The 14,748-nt window shown below is 38.3% G+C and overlaps 1 protein-coding gene across 2 annotated transcripts; it reads left to right on the forward strand.

Moving 5' to 3' along the window:
- The first annotated feature begins 2,982 nt into the window (after nt 1-2,982).
- On the forward strand, nt 2,983-14,748 carry egln3 (egl-9 family hypoxia-inducible factor 3). Of its 2 annotated transcripts, none has more exons than XM_026934308.3 (5): nt 2,983-3,814; nt 12,982-13,101; nt 13,205-13,341; nt 13,464-13,537; nt 13,624-14,748. In XM_026934308.3, the coding sequence occupies exons 1-5, from the start codon at nt 3,131-3,133 to the stop codon at nt 13,650-13,652; spliced, it is 1,044 nt and encodes a 347-aa protein (XP_026790109.2). In that variant the 5' UTR covers nt 2,983-3,130; the 3' UTR covers nt 13,653-14,748. The 2 variants fall into 2 exon arrangements, with proteins under 2 accessions (XP_026790109.2, XP_026790110.1); XM_026934309.3 differs by lacking the exon at nt 2,983-3,814 and adding an exon at nt 4,637-5,156.

Consider the following 14,748-nt stretch of genomic DNA (forward strand, 5'->3'; position numbering starts at 1 on the left):
TGCCTGAATAAACATACTTCATTTAATCTTCATGATTTGATAAAATGCTATGCTTCAGTGTTCTGGCTTTGACGGTAACCTGCACTAAATAATTGCATTGGGGAAAAAAAGGTAAGTATAAGGAAAGTTACATAATGTGATCTTGTGACATGATTTGCCAAATGTACAGAGAGCCTTCTGAAGTCAATAATAATAATAATAATAATAATAATAATAATAATAATAATAAATGACGTACAAAAATGTAAAAAAAAATACTAAGGAAGCTGAAGAATTCAGTTTCTTGGCAGAACCCATCATTGTGCTCTTGAAGTTGATATCTGGAGTTAATGTGCTTCAGAAATGTAATGTGCCAGAATACCTAAAAGGCAGTACGTGCACAGACTTACCACCTGCAAGACCTACTGTGGGAGGGTTCTTTCAGACCAACCAATGACATTCAGTCTAGTTCTCAGAAACATCTCGCTGGCATGGAGTCAGAAAGAAAATAGCAGCTGGTTACTGTTTAAACTGCAGGATGAGGATGTTCTCACGTACATGCTCAATGGTTGCCTGGACCTCAGATAGAGTGCAAATAGAACAGCCTGCCAACTTTGCAACTTCACTGGGTTCAAAAAGCTGCCTGAGGTGTTTGTAAACAGGATCAAATCACCTTTTATGGGCCTCTTTTAGCACAGTATAAAGACCATCTGTATGAGCTACCCATGCCTGCCAGTGCTGAGCTCAGCCATTGGAGCTTCATAAGTTCAGTAGCTGAAACTGGTGATAATGTATTAATTATAGCATTAGAAATAGACATATTGCCAATATACAGTCTCAGCTGAAAGTATTTGAAGGGCGAGGCCAATTCTTTCGTTTTTGCTATACACTGAAGACATTTATGTATCAAAAGATGAATATGAGATGACAGACCAGAATTTCAGCTTTCATTTCCTGATATTTACATCTAGATGTGTTAAACAACTTGGAACATGTCAGCGTTGGTGTCAATCCAATTTTTTTTAGGTGAGCAAAAGTACTGGAAGAGATAGTCTTAGTAAATAACAGTTAATATTAGGTTGCATATCCGTTTGCAATAACTGCATCGAGCCAGTGACCAACTGACATCACCAAACTCTTGCATTTTTTTTTGTTTTTTGTTTTGGGGGGTTTCTCCCTTTAGTCTCCTCTTCAGGAGGTGAAATGCTGCTCAATTGGGTTAAGGTCTGGGGATTGACTTGGCCAGTCTAAAACCTACCACTTTTTCCCCCTGATGAAGTCCTTTGTTGTGTTGGCAGTGTGTTTTGGGTCACTGTCTTGCTGCATGAAGAAGGTCCTCCCAATTAGACTGGATGCATTTCTCTGTAAATTGGCAGACAGAATGTTTCTGTAGATTTCTGAATTCATTCTGCTGCTACCATCATGAGTTACATCAATAAAGTTTAGTGAGCCCGTTCCAGAAACAGCCATGCAAGCTCAAGCCATGACACTACCTCCAGTACTTGACCGATGAGCTTGTATGTTTTGAGTCATGAGCAGATCCTTTCTTTCTCCTAGAGGTTAATCTTTGTTCCAACTTTTGTGGCTCATTTCTGTATTTCTTTGCAAATTCCAATCAGGCCTACTGATTCTTACTGCTGATCAGTGGTTTGCATCTTGTGGTGTGGCCTATATATTTCTGCACTCTAAGTCTTCTTCAAATGGTGGATTGTGGTATCTTCACTCCTGCCCTGTGGAGGTTGTGGTGATGTCACTGACGGTTGTTTTTCTTTACAGCTCTCACAGTGTTTCTGTCATCAACTGCTGCTGTTTTCCTTGGCTGATCTTTCTTTCTCAGGACATTCCAAACCCAGGGCTCAAACTATCAATCAATCTAAAAAAAATCAGTCTAACAGGGCACACCTGGGCAACACGAAACACCTATCAGTCACATGTTCCAATATTTTTGCTTACTTGAAAAATGGGTGGGTTCAAACAGAAGGTGCCCTGTTCTAAGTAGTTTAACACATCCAGATGTATATATCAGGAAATGAAAGCTGAAATTCTGATCTATTGTCTAATATTCATCTTTTGATCTCAAACCTAAATGTCTTCATTGCATAGCAAAAACAAAAGAATTGGCCTTGCTGTTCCAGTACTTTCTGAGCGGAATGCAATGTGTGGCAATATTCATTATAATAACCCACAAGCTCCCAGCGCTGGTCCTGGAGTACCGTCTTTCCTGCACATTTTAGTGGTTTCCCTGCTCTAACACATCCACTTCAACTCAGGAAGGCCTGTTAGCTGGCTGATTAGTAGAATCAGGTGTGGTGGCAGCAGGAAAACACTGAAATGTGCACGACATGGATACTCTGAGGTTGGGAACCCGTGTATTAACCAATGTGATTATCTTGCACAATATAATGGTCCTGTTTTCTCCTGCCAAAATCTGATAGGTACATTTTGCAATATATACGATCAGCAGATATTTATGGTGCCTCTTCAGGAACTTACCTAGTTTATGAACACTTGGCCTAAAGTAAACATTGTGAGGTAGGCCTTGTAAGTTCACAGTCATTCTACCACTATATAACAATTAAAGGCAGATGTATGAGTGTAATTGTAATCATAATATGCGACAAATCTTTCACAAACTTCATAGTACTTCACTTTTACAAGGAAGTGAAAACTGCTGAGTGAATAACATTTTCTTAGGTGTGATTTTAAAAACTGAAAACAGACTTGATTTAGAAGTTGTGCAAAGTGATATTCATTTTATCACGTGTGTGTGTGTTAGAGTAATTCTGAAAAGCTTAAACAATGAAAGTATTAATTCAAGATTGAGTGTACATGTTCATATTCATCCGAATAAAACAGTCCTAAATATACAGACCGTTCCCAACACTGCAAAAACAAATGGTGCAAGGAATAGGCTACAACAAATAAGTCACGAAAGTGCAAACATATGTAAGCTACAAGTCTATTTTAATGGACTGACGCTTGGTCACGTTCATGCAAACGTTTTAAAAACTAAAAGCAGCTCCAGGTTAAACGCACGTCTCACACACCAAGATCTTTCAGCTGTGATTTCTACAGCAGTGAACTACATACAGTGAATGATCATATGCATTTTATGTTTTGAGCCAGCTAGATTTAGAAACTGGGAAAAGTAATGGGCAAAAGGAGAGCCTTGTTCTGCGTAAGCGATACATTTGGTGCTGCTCACGTAGCGCAGAAGGCGCGCCCATCAACTGAAGATGATAACGAGCGCACGAGGGATTTACTCTACCGGCAAATGGCAGAACACAGCGCCGAACATATCCCCGAAGAAGAGCCAAGCTCGACTCGAAATGGTACCGATGGGCTGGAGCAGGATCCTGGAGTGAGAGGGGCTGAGCACCGGTCCCCGAGCACGAGCCGCCACGGCGCGGAGAGCGCAGAATCAGCGCGCGCTGCGAACAGCGCTCTGCCACGCGAGCTCCGCAAACCGCGTAGCAACCGGCCCAAATCAAAAGAGCACAAACGCCTCAACACTCACAGACTCGTATTACAATACATCGTACCTTGTATGAACTCATACGGTTTGTGTATCGTAGACAACTTTCTGGGAGAAAAGCTTGGAGACCGAATTGTGCAGGAGGTAAGGCGCGTGCAGGAGGATGGCAGCATGCAGGACGGACAGCTCGCGTGCCAAACCCTGGGCCAAACTAAAGCTATTCGCGGGGATAAAATCGCCTGGGTCGAAGGCATTGAAACGGGCTGCCACAACATAGGCGTTCTGCTGTCAAGAATAGATAAGCTTATCACGTTCGCTGACGGCAAACTTGGGAGCTACAAGATCAGGGGGAGACACAAGGTGAGTGCTGTTTTCTACACTAAAACTAAGTTCTGTTAACGACCTTAGTATCTGTGGGGTGTATACACTTTCCTTCAAGTAATGCAGGAAAAAAAAAAAAGTCCTGAAATTATGCATACGGATAACAGTATATCTAAGAGACATGCATTCTGCAGGATGGTATTTATTTCCAGGACTTTGGAATATTTTTCTGCTGCATCATTTTTCTACACACACTAAATTGCATCTATACAAACCGAACACAGTGGAACACGACATAATTTCACACTCGAAACACAAGTTTATTAGCGACATGAGGCAGTTATGTGTTCCTGTTCCTGTAAGATGCGCGCTTGGAGGCTTGCTGGAGATGTTTGCACGTCAGCGGACGCAGCGCTGCTGCCTACATGCGCGCGACGCAGTGCTCAATGGCGGCTACGTGCGCTTAACATAAACTAACAAATGTTAGTTTCTCACGCTGCAGTACATCTCACTCTGCATTCCAGATGCTGTACTAATCTGAAAAAAAAAAAAAACTACTAAAGACAGTTCTCCGTTTGTAAAAGAAATATTTTTACGCGAATAATGAAAAAAAAATCATAAAAAAGATCACATTTACAGTTTAGGTTACTGTAGATCTTATTTGCGTGTCACTTCGCAATATACAGCCACGTGTTCCGGAAGCATAATAAAGTAATCAGTTTAGGATGGACACGTGCTGCCGGGCCGCGGTCCAAACAGAAAGGCAAAACAAACGGAATGGGCGGAACGGATTAGGCCCCGCCCACTTAGAGCTACTCTACAACCCGCACGTTCCACATTCCCTGGCAGGTGTGTGTGGGAGTGTGTGTGTTTGAGAGAAAGATAGGGAAGTTCAGCGGGGAAACTGAAGCTGTAAACCAGCCTGTCTCAGTGTGTTTGCTGTACTGAATGACTCAAAGTGTCGCAGACGGAGACGGGAGACTTCACGGTCGTTGTTAGCAGCAGGCTAAAGCTGAGCAGAATGCCGTTTCTCCAGCATCTAACGGACGCGCAGTTGGAGCAGTTGGCTCTGGAGCACGTCGTACCGTCTCTGCTGGACCGCGGCTTCTTTTACCTCGACCATTTTCTCGGTGAAGCCATAGGTCGTATGGTCTTGGGCCAAGTGAAACAGATTCACCGTTCTGGCGTTCTGAGTGCCGGGCAGCTCGCTGGTCGAGCCTCAGGAGTTTGTAGAAGTCATATTAGGGGAGATAAAATAACGTGGCGTAGCGGCACTGAGAGAGGAGCTGAAGCTATAGGCTTCTTACTGAAACAGACTGACAAGCTCATCTCTCTGTGCGCTGGGAGACTGGGCAAGAACACGGTCCGAGAGCGCTCCAAGGTAAGCCAACACATCTACATCATTCACTAGGTAGAAGCTTCAGTCCGAAACGATTTACAGGTGAGGATTCAGTGGAAGTTCAGGGCTGACAGGTCCTGGGGTTTCAGCTCTCAGTTCTGCGTCACCAACACCTTCATCACTGAACCACCAACCCAAATAATCCTTATACACTGTAGGCCTTTTATTTTGCGCAGTTTAGTAATAACAACAATAATAATGTTGCTTCTCACAAGGATTATGCCAGCTTTAATAGGTTCTCATAATGTTTACATTGACTGTAGTTCCTAGGTTCTCATAATGTTTACACTTTCTATAGTTCCTAGGTTCTCATAATGTTTACACTTTCTATAGTTCCTAGGTTCTCATAATGTTTACACTTTCTATAGTTCCTAGGTTCTCATAATGTTTACACTTTCTATAGTTCCTAGGTTCTCAATGTTTACACTTTCTATAGTTCCTAAGTTCTCGTAATGTTTACACTTTCTATAGTTCCTAGGTTCTCATAATGTTTACACTTTCTATAGTTTCTAGGTTCTCATAATGTTTACACTTTCTATAGTTTCTAGGTTCCTGTAACGTTTACACAGACTGTAGTTCCTAGGTTCTCGTAATGTTTACATTGACTGTAGTTCCTAGGTTCTCGTAATGGTTACGCTTTCTGTAGTTCTTAGTTTCTCATAATGTTTACACTTTCTATAGTTCCTAGGTTCTCATAATTTTACATTGACTGTAGTTCCTAGGTTCTCATAATGTTTACACAGACTTTATATCTAGGTTCTCATAATGTTTACACAGACTTTATATCTAGGTTCTCATAATGTTTACAGTTTCTATAGTTCCTAGGTTCTCATAATTTTACATTGACTGTAGTTCCTAGGTTCTCATAATGTTTACACAGACTTTATATCTAGGTTCTCATAATGTTTACACAGACTTTATATCTAGGTTCTCATAAGGTTTACACCTTCAATAATTCCTATGTTCTCATAATATTTACACAGACCATAAATTCTTTATCTCATAATTTGTACCGACATTATATCCCTTGCTTCTCTTAATGTTTTCACCAGTTTTAGAATAGATAGATCTAGATCTACATAATAAAATAGTTTGTGTGTGTGTTCTGTTTCTATCATTTGGTTCATGATAATAATTATTAGGTTTTATTCACATAACAACTACACAGATCTCTCTGAACAGGTTAGAAATGCAAAGCAAATTCTATTTTTAATCCTCTGAAAAGTACCCATTTCCTAGTACTTATGGTGGGCCAAAAAAGTGGGGTGGGGGGTCTATTGTTTAATAAGCAGTCATCCAAATCATTGGACAGAAACAAAGGAGTCACATTAAAACATTTTAAATGTGTTTTATACTGTGTGTGTCCACATAAATGAAATACAGTATGTATGGGTAGTTCTGTTTTTAACTCCTTATTAATTTTTCAGTCATTAAGCTGCTTTGTATCTGTTGTCAAAAGCAACAAATGTATGTATTTACTTAAAGTTATCAGAACCACTAAATCATGGATAAAACTAAAGAACTGGATTTTCTATCATAGTATTCATTAGTATTCATAATGATATGAATAAACTTGCTTTTGTCTATAGTTTCACTATGGAAGTTAATACAGTGCTGTTCATTATTTCAGCTGAATGGATTCTTTAAAACTGTTGCATCAAAAAATCAAAACTATAAGCTGTTGAAGGTATTATTGCAGTTGCACTGCAGTCCATAAGTCAGCATCAAAGAGTAAGAACCATGACTATAATGTATAGAGAACATTAGTTGTTAATTACTTTAATTACCTCTTCTAGTATTTAACTGAGCTCTACAATAATATCAGTGCTGTAATTTGCTTACTGTTTGACTAAATCTACTATAGAGGTTTACTGTAAATGTTTTTGGTAAACATGATAGTTTAGTTTTGTGTTACATGATACATGATGGTGTATTGTCATTTTAATAATTAAAACAGTTATAGCCACGTTATCATAAGTTAAACAAAAGTATTTTTTAAAAGCTTATAGGCCACATATCTCAGCCTGATCTGGGGTAGAGAACACTGTAAAAGACAAAATTACATCAAAATAAATTTTTAGCTAAAATTAACAATAATGTCACCATGTGTTTGTTTTAGCATTTAACAGCAAACTTTAGCTAGCTACTCAGAAAGAGTTTAGGTAGACTATTATCACAAAATCAGATTACTCCTACTAAGTACTGAGGTGCTGGCAGTGGTGTAATACTCAGTCAGGTCTCACAGCTTTTAATAAATGAAAAATCTATGATCAATGGCCGGGCTTGATTGTGGCAAAACTGATAGTTAGATACCTAAAGATACAAGCTTTGCACTTCAGTTAGTATAGTATTCCTTAAGTAGCGAAACTATTTAGCACTATTTTAGTAAGAATTCTAGCTAAACGTATTTATCTGACAGTCAGTTGTTTCTCCCCGGTCACTGATGGTGGTCACCCCCCCCTTTTTTTTTATACAGGGAGCGACAGGGAAAGATTTGAGCCAAGATTTGTGTGCTTGTCCTGTAGGCCATTTTTTGTGCTTATTATAATTCATACAAAATAAATATATATATAAAAATAAAGCATACTGTAATTTACTGTAATTTTAATGTAAAAATGTATCATAATGTAAGTTTGGATTTATGTTATGTTAAATCCCTATAATGAAATACATATTACAGTTTTGTATTGTATGGTGATACTACGGGAATATACAGGCAATTAAACAGTTCATTAACAGTGTTGTGCAGCTGATGTGTAGTGCAGATAAAGTATATACAAAACAGTGGTTATTTAAATCCAGCAATAATCCATAATTAAAATTTGAATTTTAACATGTTTGTTTTGTTCAGCACAGACATCCTAGTGTGTCATAGATTCACAACATATGGAATGGACATGACATGATTTGCACAGTTGTTATCAGTTTTGTGAAGAGTATGAAGAAGCAATTAGAGTGAGTGCCGAGGTATGCTAAAGCAGTTCCTGTTTCCCGGTCCTCTAAATAGTTCAAGTAATGACAATGATGGAAAATATGGGTCTGAGGACTGGACTGCAGTTTTCAGATTTTCATTTATTGGACATGTTCATTCATTTACTTGGAGATCAATGTGGCACCATACTCATCAGCCAGCCTGTCCGTATATTGTATACAGTCGGTTCATAAGTATTTGGACAGTGGCACTATTTATTTATTAATTATTTTTGTAATTTTGCCTCTGTACATCACCACAATGGATTTGAAATGCAAAGAAATGGAATGTTCTTAAATGGCTGAGACAGTCATCTGACCTCAACCCAATTGAGCATGCTTTTCACTTACTAAAGACAAAACTGAAGGCAGAAAGCCCCACAAACAAGCAGCAACTGAAGGTGGCTGAAGTAAAGGCCTCGCAAAGCTTCTCAAGGGAGGAAACATTTGGTGATGTCTATAGGTTCCAGCCTTCAGGCAGTCATTGAGTGCAAAGAATTTGCATCCAAGTCTTAAAAATGATCCTTATATTTATAATTATGTTAGTTTGTCCAATTACCTGTGAGCCTGTAATTCCTAAACAGTTAGTGCAATATTTTTGTAAGCCCTTTGATTTAAAGCTGAAAGTCTATACTTCAATCACAGCTTGATTGCTTCATTTCAAATCCATTGTGGTGGTGTACAGAGGCAAAATTACAAAAATTGTTTCACTGTCCAAATACTTATGGACCTGACTGTATATAGGAAGAAGCGGAGAAGGGAGTGTTCTACCGAGTGAATATGCTGAGCTGATGTAAGTGGAAATGTGTGTGCTATTACACTTGGCAAGCAGGGTCACAGGTCACATGACTGTTTTCTTACATGACATGCACAGCGACTATACGAACATGAAACAGATGAGTTAAGAGTAAAATAACTGATAATATTTTCTCAATGTAAACTTAGAAATGAAAACTATGCTCAGATGTTTAATAAACTTATTAAAATAGATTAACATACTTATACACATTAAATTAAACATATCCTTTCTTTGTACATATGCATAATGTGTATATATAGTGAATAAAATATATCCAACCAAAATAAAATGACAAGAACTGTGACATGACTGTAATACTTGTGTTTGCATCACTTGGTTAAGACAAATGTATGGAAGAAACAACCAAAAAATATATAAATCATATAGTGATGTTTTATGTAATGCATGCAGTACCTGAGGATGATTAATCACTCCGTAGATGTGGGTGTTAATGTGATTCTTTTATAAATCACACAAACAAACAACATTCACTAAAAATCTTATTCAGCAAAGTTTTACACTTTGTTACACAAAAAATACAAAACAAAACAAAACAACAACAACAACAAAAAAACAACTACTAATCTTGTATAAGCTATCTATAATGGAAAAAAATAAAGCCAATCTCTCTAAAGGCTTGAAATTCAACAAGCTTCTTACTTTACTCCATCAGCAATGAAAAAATAAATAGATATTTTGCTAGGTATTTAAAAATACGATCCAGCATTATTATTAACCAGTAATACAGGTTGTGGCTTACGTGTGTTGCTTATGCAATGCAGTTTTCAGGAAGGAAACGGATGGCTGAGAAATGAGGTGGAAAGTCATCTGATTTTTTATTTTTTTTTTAAATTAGGATGGGACCTTTAGAGATTTAACACTAGTGTAGTCGAGCCTGAATTAATGAATGTACCCTTATTAGTTCCCCACCACTCACCAACAATAAAGGAGTTTCTCCTCAGAGTTTAAGAGCAAGGCACAACATTAGCCTGTCCTCGGCATCACCCTGGTTCCAGGCCAGCAGCTAGCTGAGAACCGGGGTTTTCTTTTGTACTACAGAAATACCATAGGAACGAGTGGAACGATTCATGATTGGGCTAGTAGCATGCCCATGCTGGTTGAAGCAGTACCTTGCTGAAAAAGATAGTCATGCTGATGAAAGATACTAGTTAATAATGAGTGAATGAGTCAGCATAAAAAATAAAAATGTAAGCATATGGCAGTCGTGTCACTGGGCACTGACTATACTGTTTTTTAAACACTTAACAGCTGAAATAATAAATCATCTGTGGAGAAAATGTCATTAGTTATTTTTATATTTTATTTTATTTTGAACTGAGTAAATAAAAATAAATTTTTTGGTAGTGCTTTTGGAAGCCGGTCCCAACGTGACTGCAGCGTGCTGCTGAATGTGGTGTTCCTGCAAAAACCGGTAAAAAAGGGCATTTGCAGCTAACGTTGGTCTATGCCCTGCATTCTTTTATTCAACAAGTTGTGTCATCGTCTTCCTTTATTTTGAATGCACAGTACAATTACAGTAGCTGTTTGTTGTGATGCAGTGTGGTTGGTGATGAATGCCACAGATAGGCTGTCAGAGCTAGCCATGCGAGAGCTGATCATGAGTAGTACGTGACTCTTCCCACAGCTTCCCCTTCACAGGAAACACAGACTGAGGCAACGGGAAGTAAGTAAGTGATTTTTTTTCAGCCTGTGCCATTTTCCGATAATCTCCTTCTGGCCATGGTGAAATCGTCTTGCTCGGATTCAAACTCGAAATAAAGACCCAGAGCTTGTTGTCCAAGAGTAGCCTTAAGTTTAGTAGGAGTGGCGTGGAAACGAGCTGGATCTGCTTGCTGATCTGACCCCGGGGGAGGGGGCTTTTGAGTCAGAGCTGAATACTGTGTGTGTGTGTGTGTGTGTGTGTGTGTGTGTGTGTGTGTGTGTACGAAGCAGCGCACTCACGCTCAACACGTAGCACTGTCATTAAACCTTCACAGTCCTGGCAGTCAGCCAGGCTCTCTCCCTCTCTCTCCCTCTCTCTCCCTCTCTCTCCCTCACTCCCCCCACCCCACTCACACACACACACACACACACACACACACACACACACACGTCCTTCCAGATCTCTCCATAGGTGTTTGCATTGGGATATGACGGCAACCTACGTGTGTGCCCTTATTGTTGGAAGGAGACCATGATAAATTTGCGTTTGCAGAAATGTAAACATGCACGGCAGTGAATAGCAACTGTAGCACTTGAGTGGTGTGGTCTGCAGAGACAGTGATTATAGGAAAATGCGGCTGTGTTTTGGAACAGGCTTCGATTTTTTTTATGTTTGTAACGTTTAATGAGACGTTTTATGGGACAGAAAAAAAAACTGAATAGAATTTTTTTTTCTGGTTATGATTATTATTGTTGTCAGGACTGATTACCTTTTTGAAAGTGCACTCCTTGCATATTATACCAGCTGTGATAGAAAACATAATAAATTCATTTTCTTGAGTTAAAGCTTTTTCATTTTCTTGAGTTTAGTTAGTTTAGTTTAGCAATTCCAAAGACAAAGAAAATGATACTTTGGTGAACAGTGCCTCAGGGAGTGGACACAATGGCTGTAGTCAGCAAATAAAATATATTAGATTATCTCACCTATAATACTTTGTTTTACATAAACATGTGAGCAGATTTACTATAGTGGAAAAGTATATTGTGTATATTTCTCCTGCCCTGTTTTACTTCATGAAGGAGTAAATGAAAATGTATTGCAGTAACTTTCAAAATCGTAAATCTTTCTATCGGTGCCTAAAAGGGCTTTTTTTAAACTAGTCTAATCACTTGTAGGACAGGAATCCCCTAATTATTCAAAAGTATCATTTTCCAAATTATTTCCTACAGTCCCCCCCCCACTTCCCCCCGATTCTGAATGCTTACTAAAATGGATAAAAGCATCTGTCAATGAGTAATTGTAAATGTATTCACTACAAGCATGATTGTTTGATTTCAGAACCGTGTAACGAGAATGGATACGTGCGTGCGCTGTGGTAGTGCAGGGTATATTGCGTGCTAAATTATGTGCAAGAGCAGAAGGTCATGTGGGGCTGAGGTGATATGGAGGGGGCTTTGCTTCCCGTTTTATTGTGAGACTGAGGCGTGTTGCTATTGTGCTGTGCAGCCTCACGCAATCTTAGACCTGGTGAGCTCTGGCTGCCAAACCTTTACAACTTTCTATAGAGACTACTATTGATAGATGGGAAGAGTCTCCAAAGAGCTAGATAAGCAAAGGAAGCCAGCTAACATGGAATACAAGAGTAGAACCACTGTTATGATTAAAATATATTTTAGGTTAAACAATAGGCTTTGGGTACAGTCACACCTCATAATATATTGCTCATCAGAATACAGTGATCATGTCTATTAGCATCTGGTTTGTTTGGAGGAAGGTTGATGTGTAAGGAATAAAACATGCTGTTACAGGAAAATAATCATCAAATTACCATTACTAGGACCATTCCCACCCGAAGTGTTTTATTCCAATTATGCCATAAGAATTTTGCAACTATTACAAATTTAAAATGTCTGCTGTTTAATTGTATTTATTTATTTGTTTGTATGCTTTAGTAATTTGTGTTTATTATAAATAAATAAATACATACATACATAAACCAACCTTGCTCCTGCCATGAATATAGTCCTTGATGCTGACATGGTGTTAAAAATGAAACACTTACCCCAATAAAACAAACAAACAAAGAAAACTAGCAGCTTTTCATGTTACCCAGAAACTGTACATTTCAAACTTCTCTCTGTTGAAACTTTGTGTTGGAAAACTTACTGAAGGTTACAAAACAATGGCACCTGAGACTCCTTCCATAAATATTAAATATTTATTAAATAATCAAATAAATGTCTTCTTATAGAAACGCATGTCAACTACTAGATATTTTTCCTCATTAAATATCAACTATTTTTTACATTTATATTATGACCTGTAATACTTATGGATTGCCTCACATTGTCATCTTTTGTGTTTGTCTGTTTCAGGCAATGGTAGCATGCTATCCAGGCAACGGTGCAGGATATGTGAAACATGTAGATAACCCTAACGCAGATGGCCGCTGTGTCACCTGCATCTACTACCTGAACAAAAACTGGAATGCCAAGGTAGGCTGGATGTTAATAGCTTGTGTGTTATGAATGGCACACAGGGTGCAGCAGATAGGCACTTAATTTATTGTGTCGGTTTTGTTTTTTTTTTCCTTCACAGGAGCATGGAGGAGTTCTGCGCATTTTTCCTGAAGGAAAATCATACGTCGCCGACATCGAACCTCTGTTTGATCGACTCCTGCTTTTCTGGTCAGACCGTAGGAACCCTCATGAAGTACAGCCATCATTTGCTACCAGGTCAGTGGCTGTGTGTGTGTGTGTGTGTTTGTAAGCGTATGCATAAATAAATGAAAAATAAATGAATATGCCGTCTTTGCTACAGGGAGAGTTCAGTTATATGCACTGAATTTCTGTTGTAGGTATGCAATCACTGTGTGGTACTTTGATTCAGAGGAGAGGGCTGAAGCAAAAAGAAGATTCAGGGACTCAACAGGTTTGTTTTGCTAATTCTCAGTGTTAAGATTCTGTTCTTCATTCATATTGAGTCATATAAGTAACTCTACCTTCTTTACATTTTAGCCTCTTCACAGAGCAGCACTACGTCTTAGCAGAAGAGCTTGAGACAAAACTTTCTCCACTGAGAAGATTTGTATATGTGTGTTGTTTTAGCCTATTTGCACTTAAGGTACCGGCGCTTCCTCCTCAACCATGCCTTCTGCGTTGCAATTTTTGGAAGCTCTGTCTTGCGACAGTGCATTCTATATGATGCTTCTATAAAAAAAAAAAACTTAACCAGCAGAGAATTCATATTATGTTTATGTAACAAGTATGACAAAATTATTCAGTAGTTTCCAGTAGGTGTGGATGATGGATGAAGTGAAAGATATTTTCATTATTCTTTAGATAAATGTTTGTCCGTATTTGAAATATTTCCAGTTTCTAGTGCTTCTCTATTTTGCTATGGGAGAGGAGCGGTTTTGATATTTTTGTCCTTTAAAATTGTGACTTTAACCTCATAGCAAATGGTTAAAACCATAGTGAAATTGTCACCTAATGATTTGCATGGCCTGTGTGGCCCTAACCACTTTCACAGAGTTGAAATTATTTTTGACAGCAAATACTAATAGTTTTCCAGTGAAATGTTTCTAATACTATATCATTCTGATGTGCTTAGCTTTAATGTGTGTGTGTTTTCTCCTTATCAGAATGTAAGTGTTATATTGGTTTGCAACATTACAGTATAACATGACACTTTAAACTGTCTGAATATTCAGAAGGTAAATACTCCCATAGTGTTTCAAATTAATTATACTTAAATGGAATGAAATAATTTCAATTGTAATGGCAAACCTTACAAATATAAGTGGTACCCTGATACTAGCAAGTCACATTGGTTTATAGGACAGCACTAGTAGTCATTGTCAACTGGAAATTTTCAAAAGTCTGTCATTGTTTATAAGCAGCTGTGCTGTCTTGAACTATAGAGGCGTCTGAATATAATGTCTTGAACTATAGAGGCGTCTGAATATAATGTCTTGAACTATAGAGGCGTCTGAATATAATGTCTTGAATGAATGCTTGAATGAATATGTGATGATGTAAAATGGATTGAAAATGATATTTGACTTTAACACTTTGCTAAGACTGGCTACATGTAGATTTTCTTTCTCTGTGGCTCATCTATAAATAAACATGTGAACGAGT

This window comes from Pangasianodon hypophthalmus, chromosome 10, assembly GCF_027358585.1.
Source record: "Pangasianodon hypophthalmus isolate fPanHyp1 chromosome 10, fPanHyp1.pri, whole genome shotgun sequence".
Taxonomy (NCBI): domain Eukaryota; kingdom Metazoa; phylum Chordata; class Actinopteri; order Siluriformes; family Pangasiidae; genus Pangasianodon; species Pangasianodon hypophthalmus.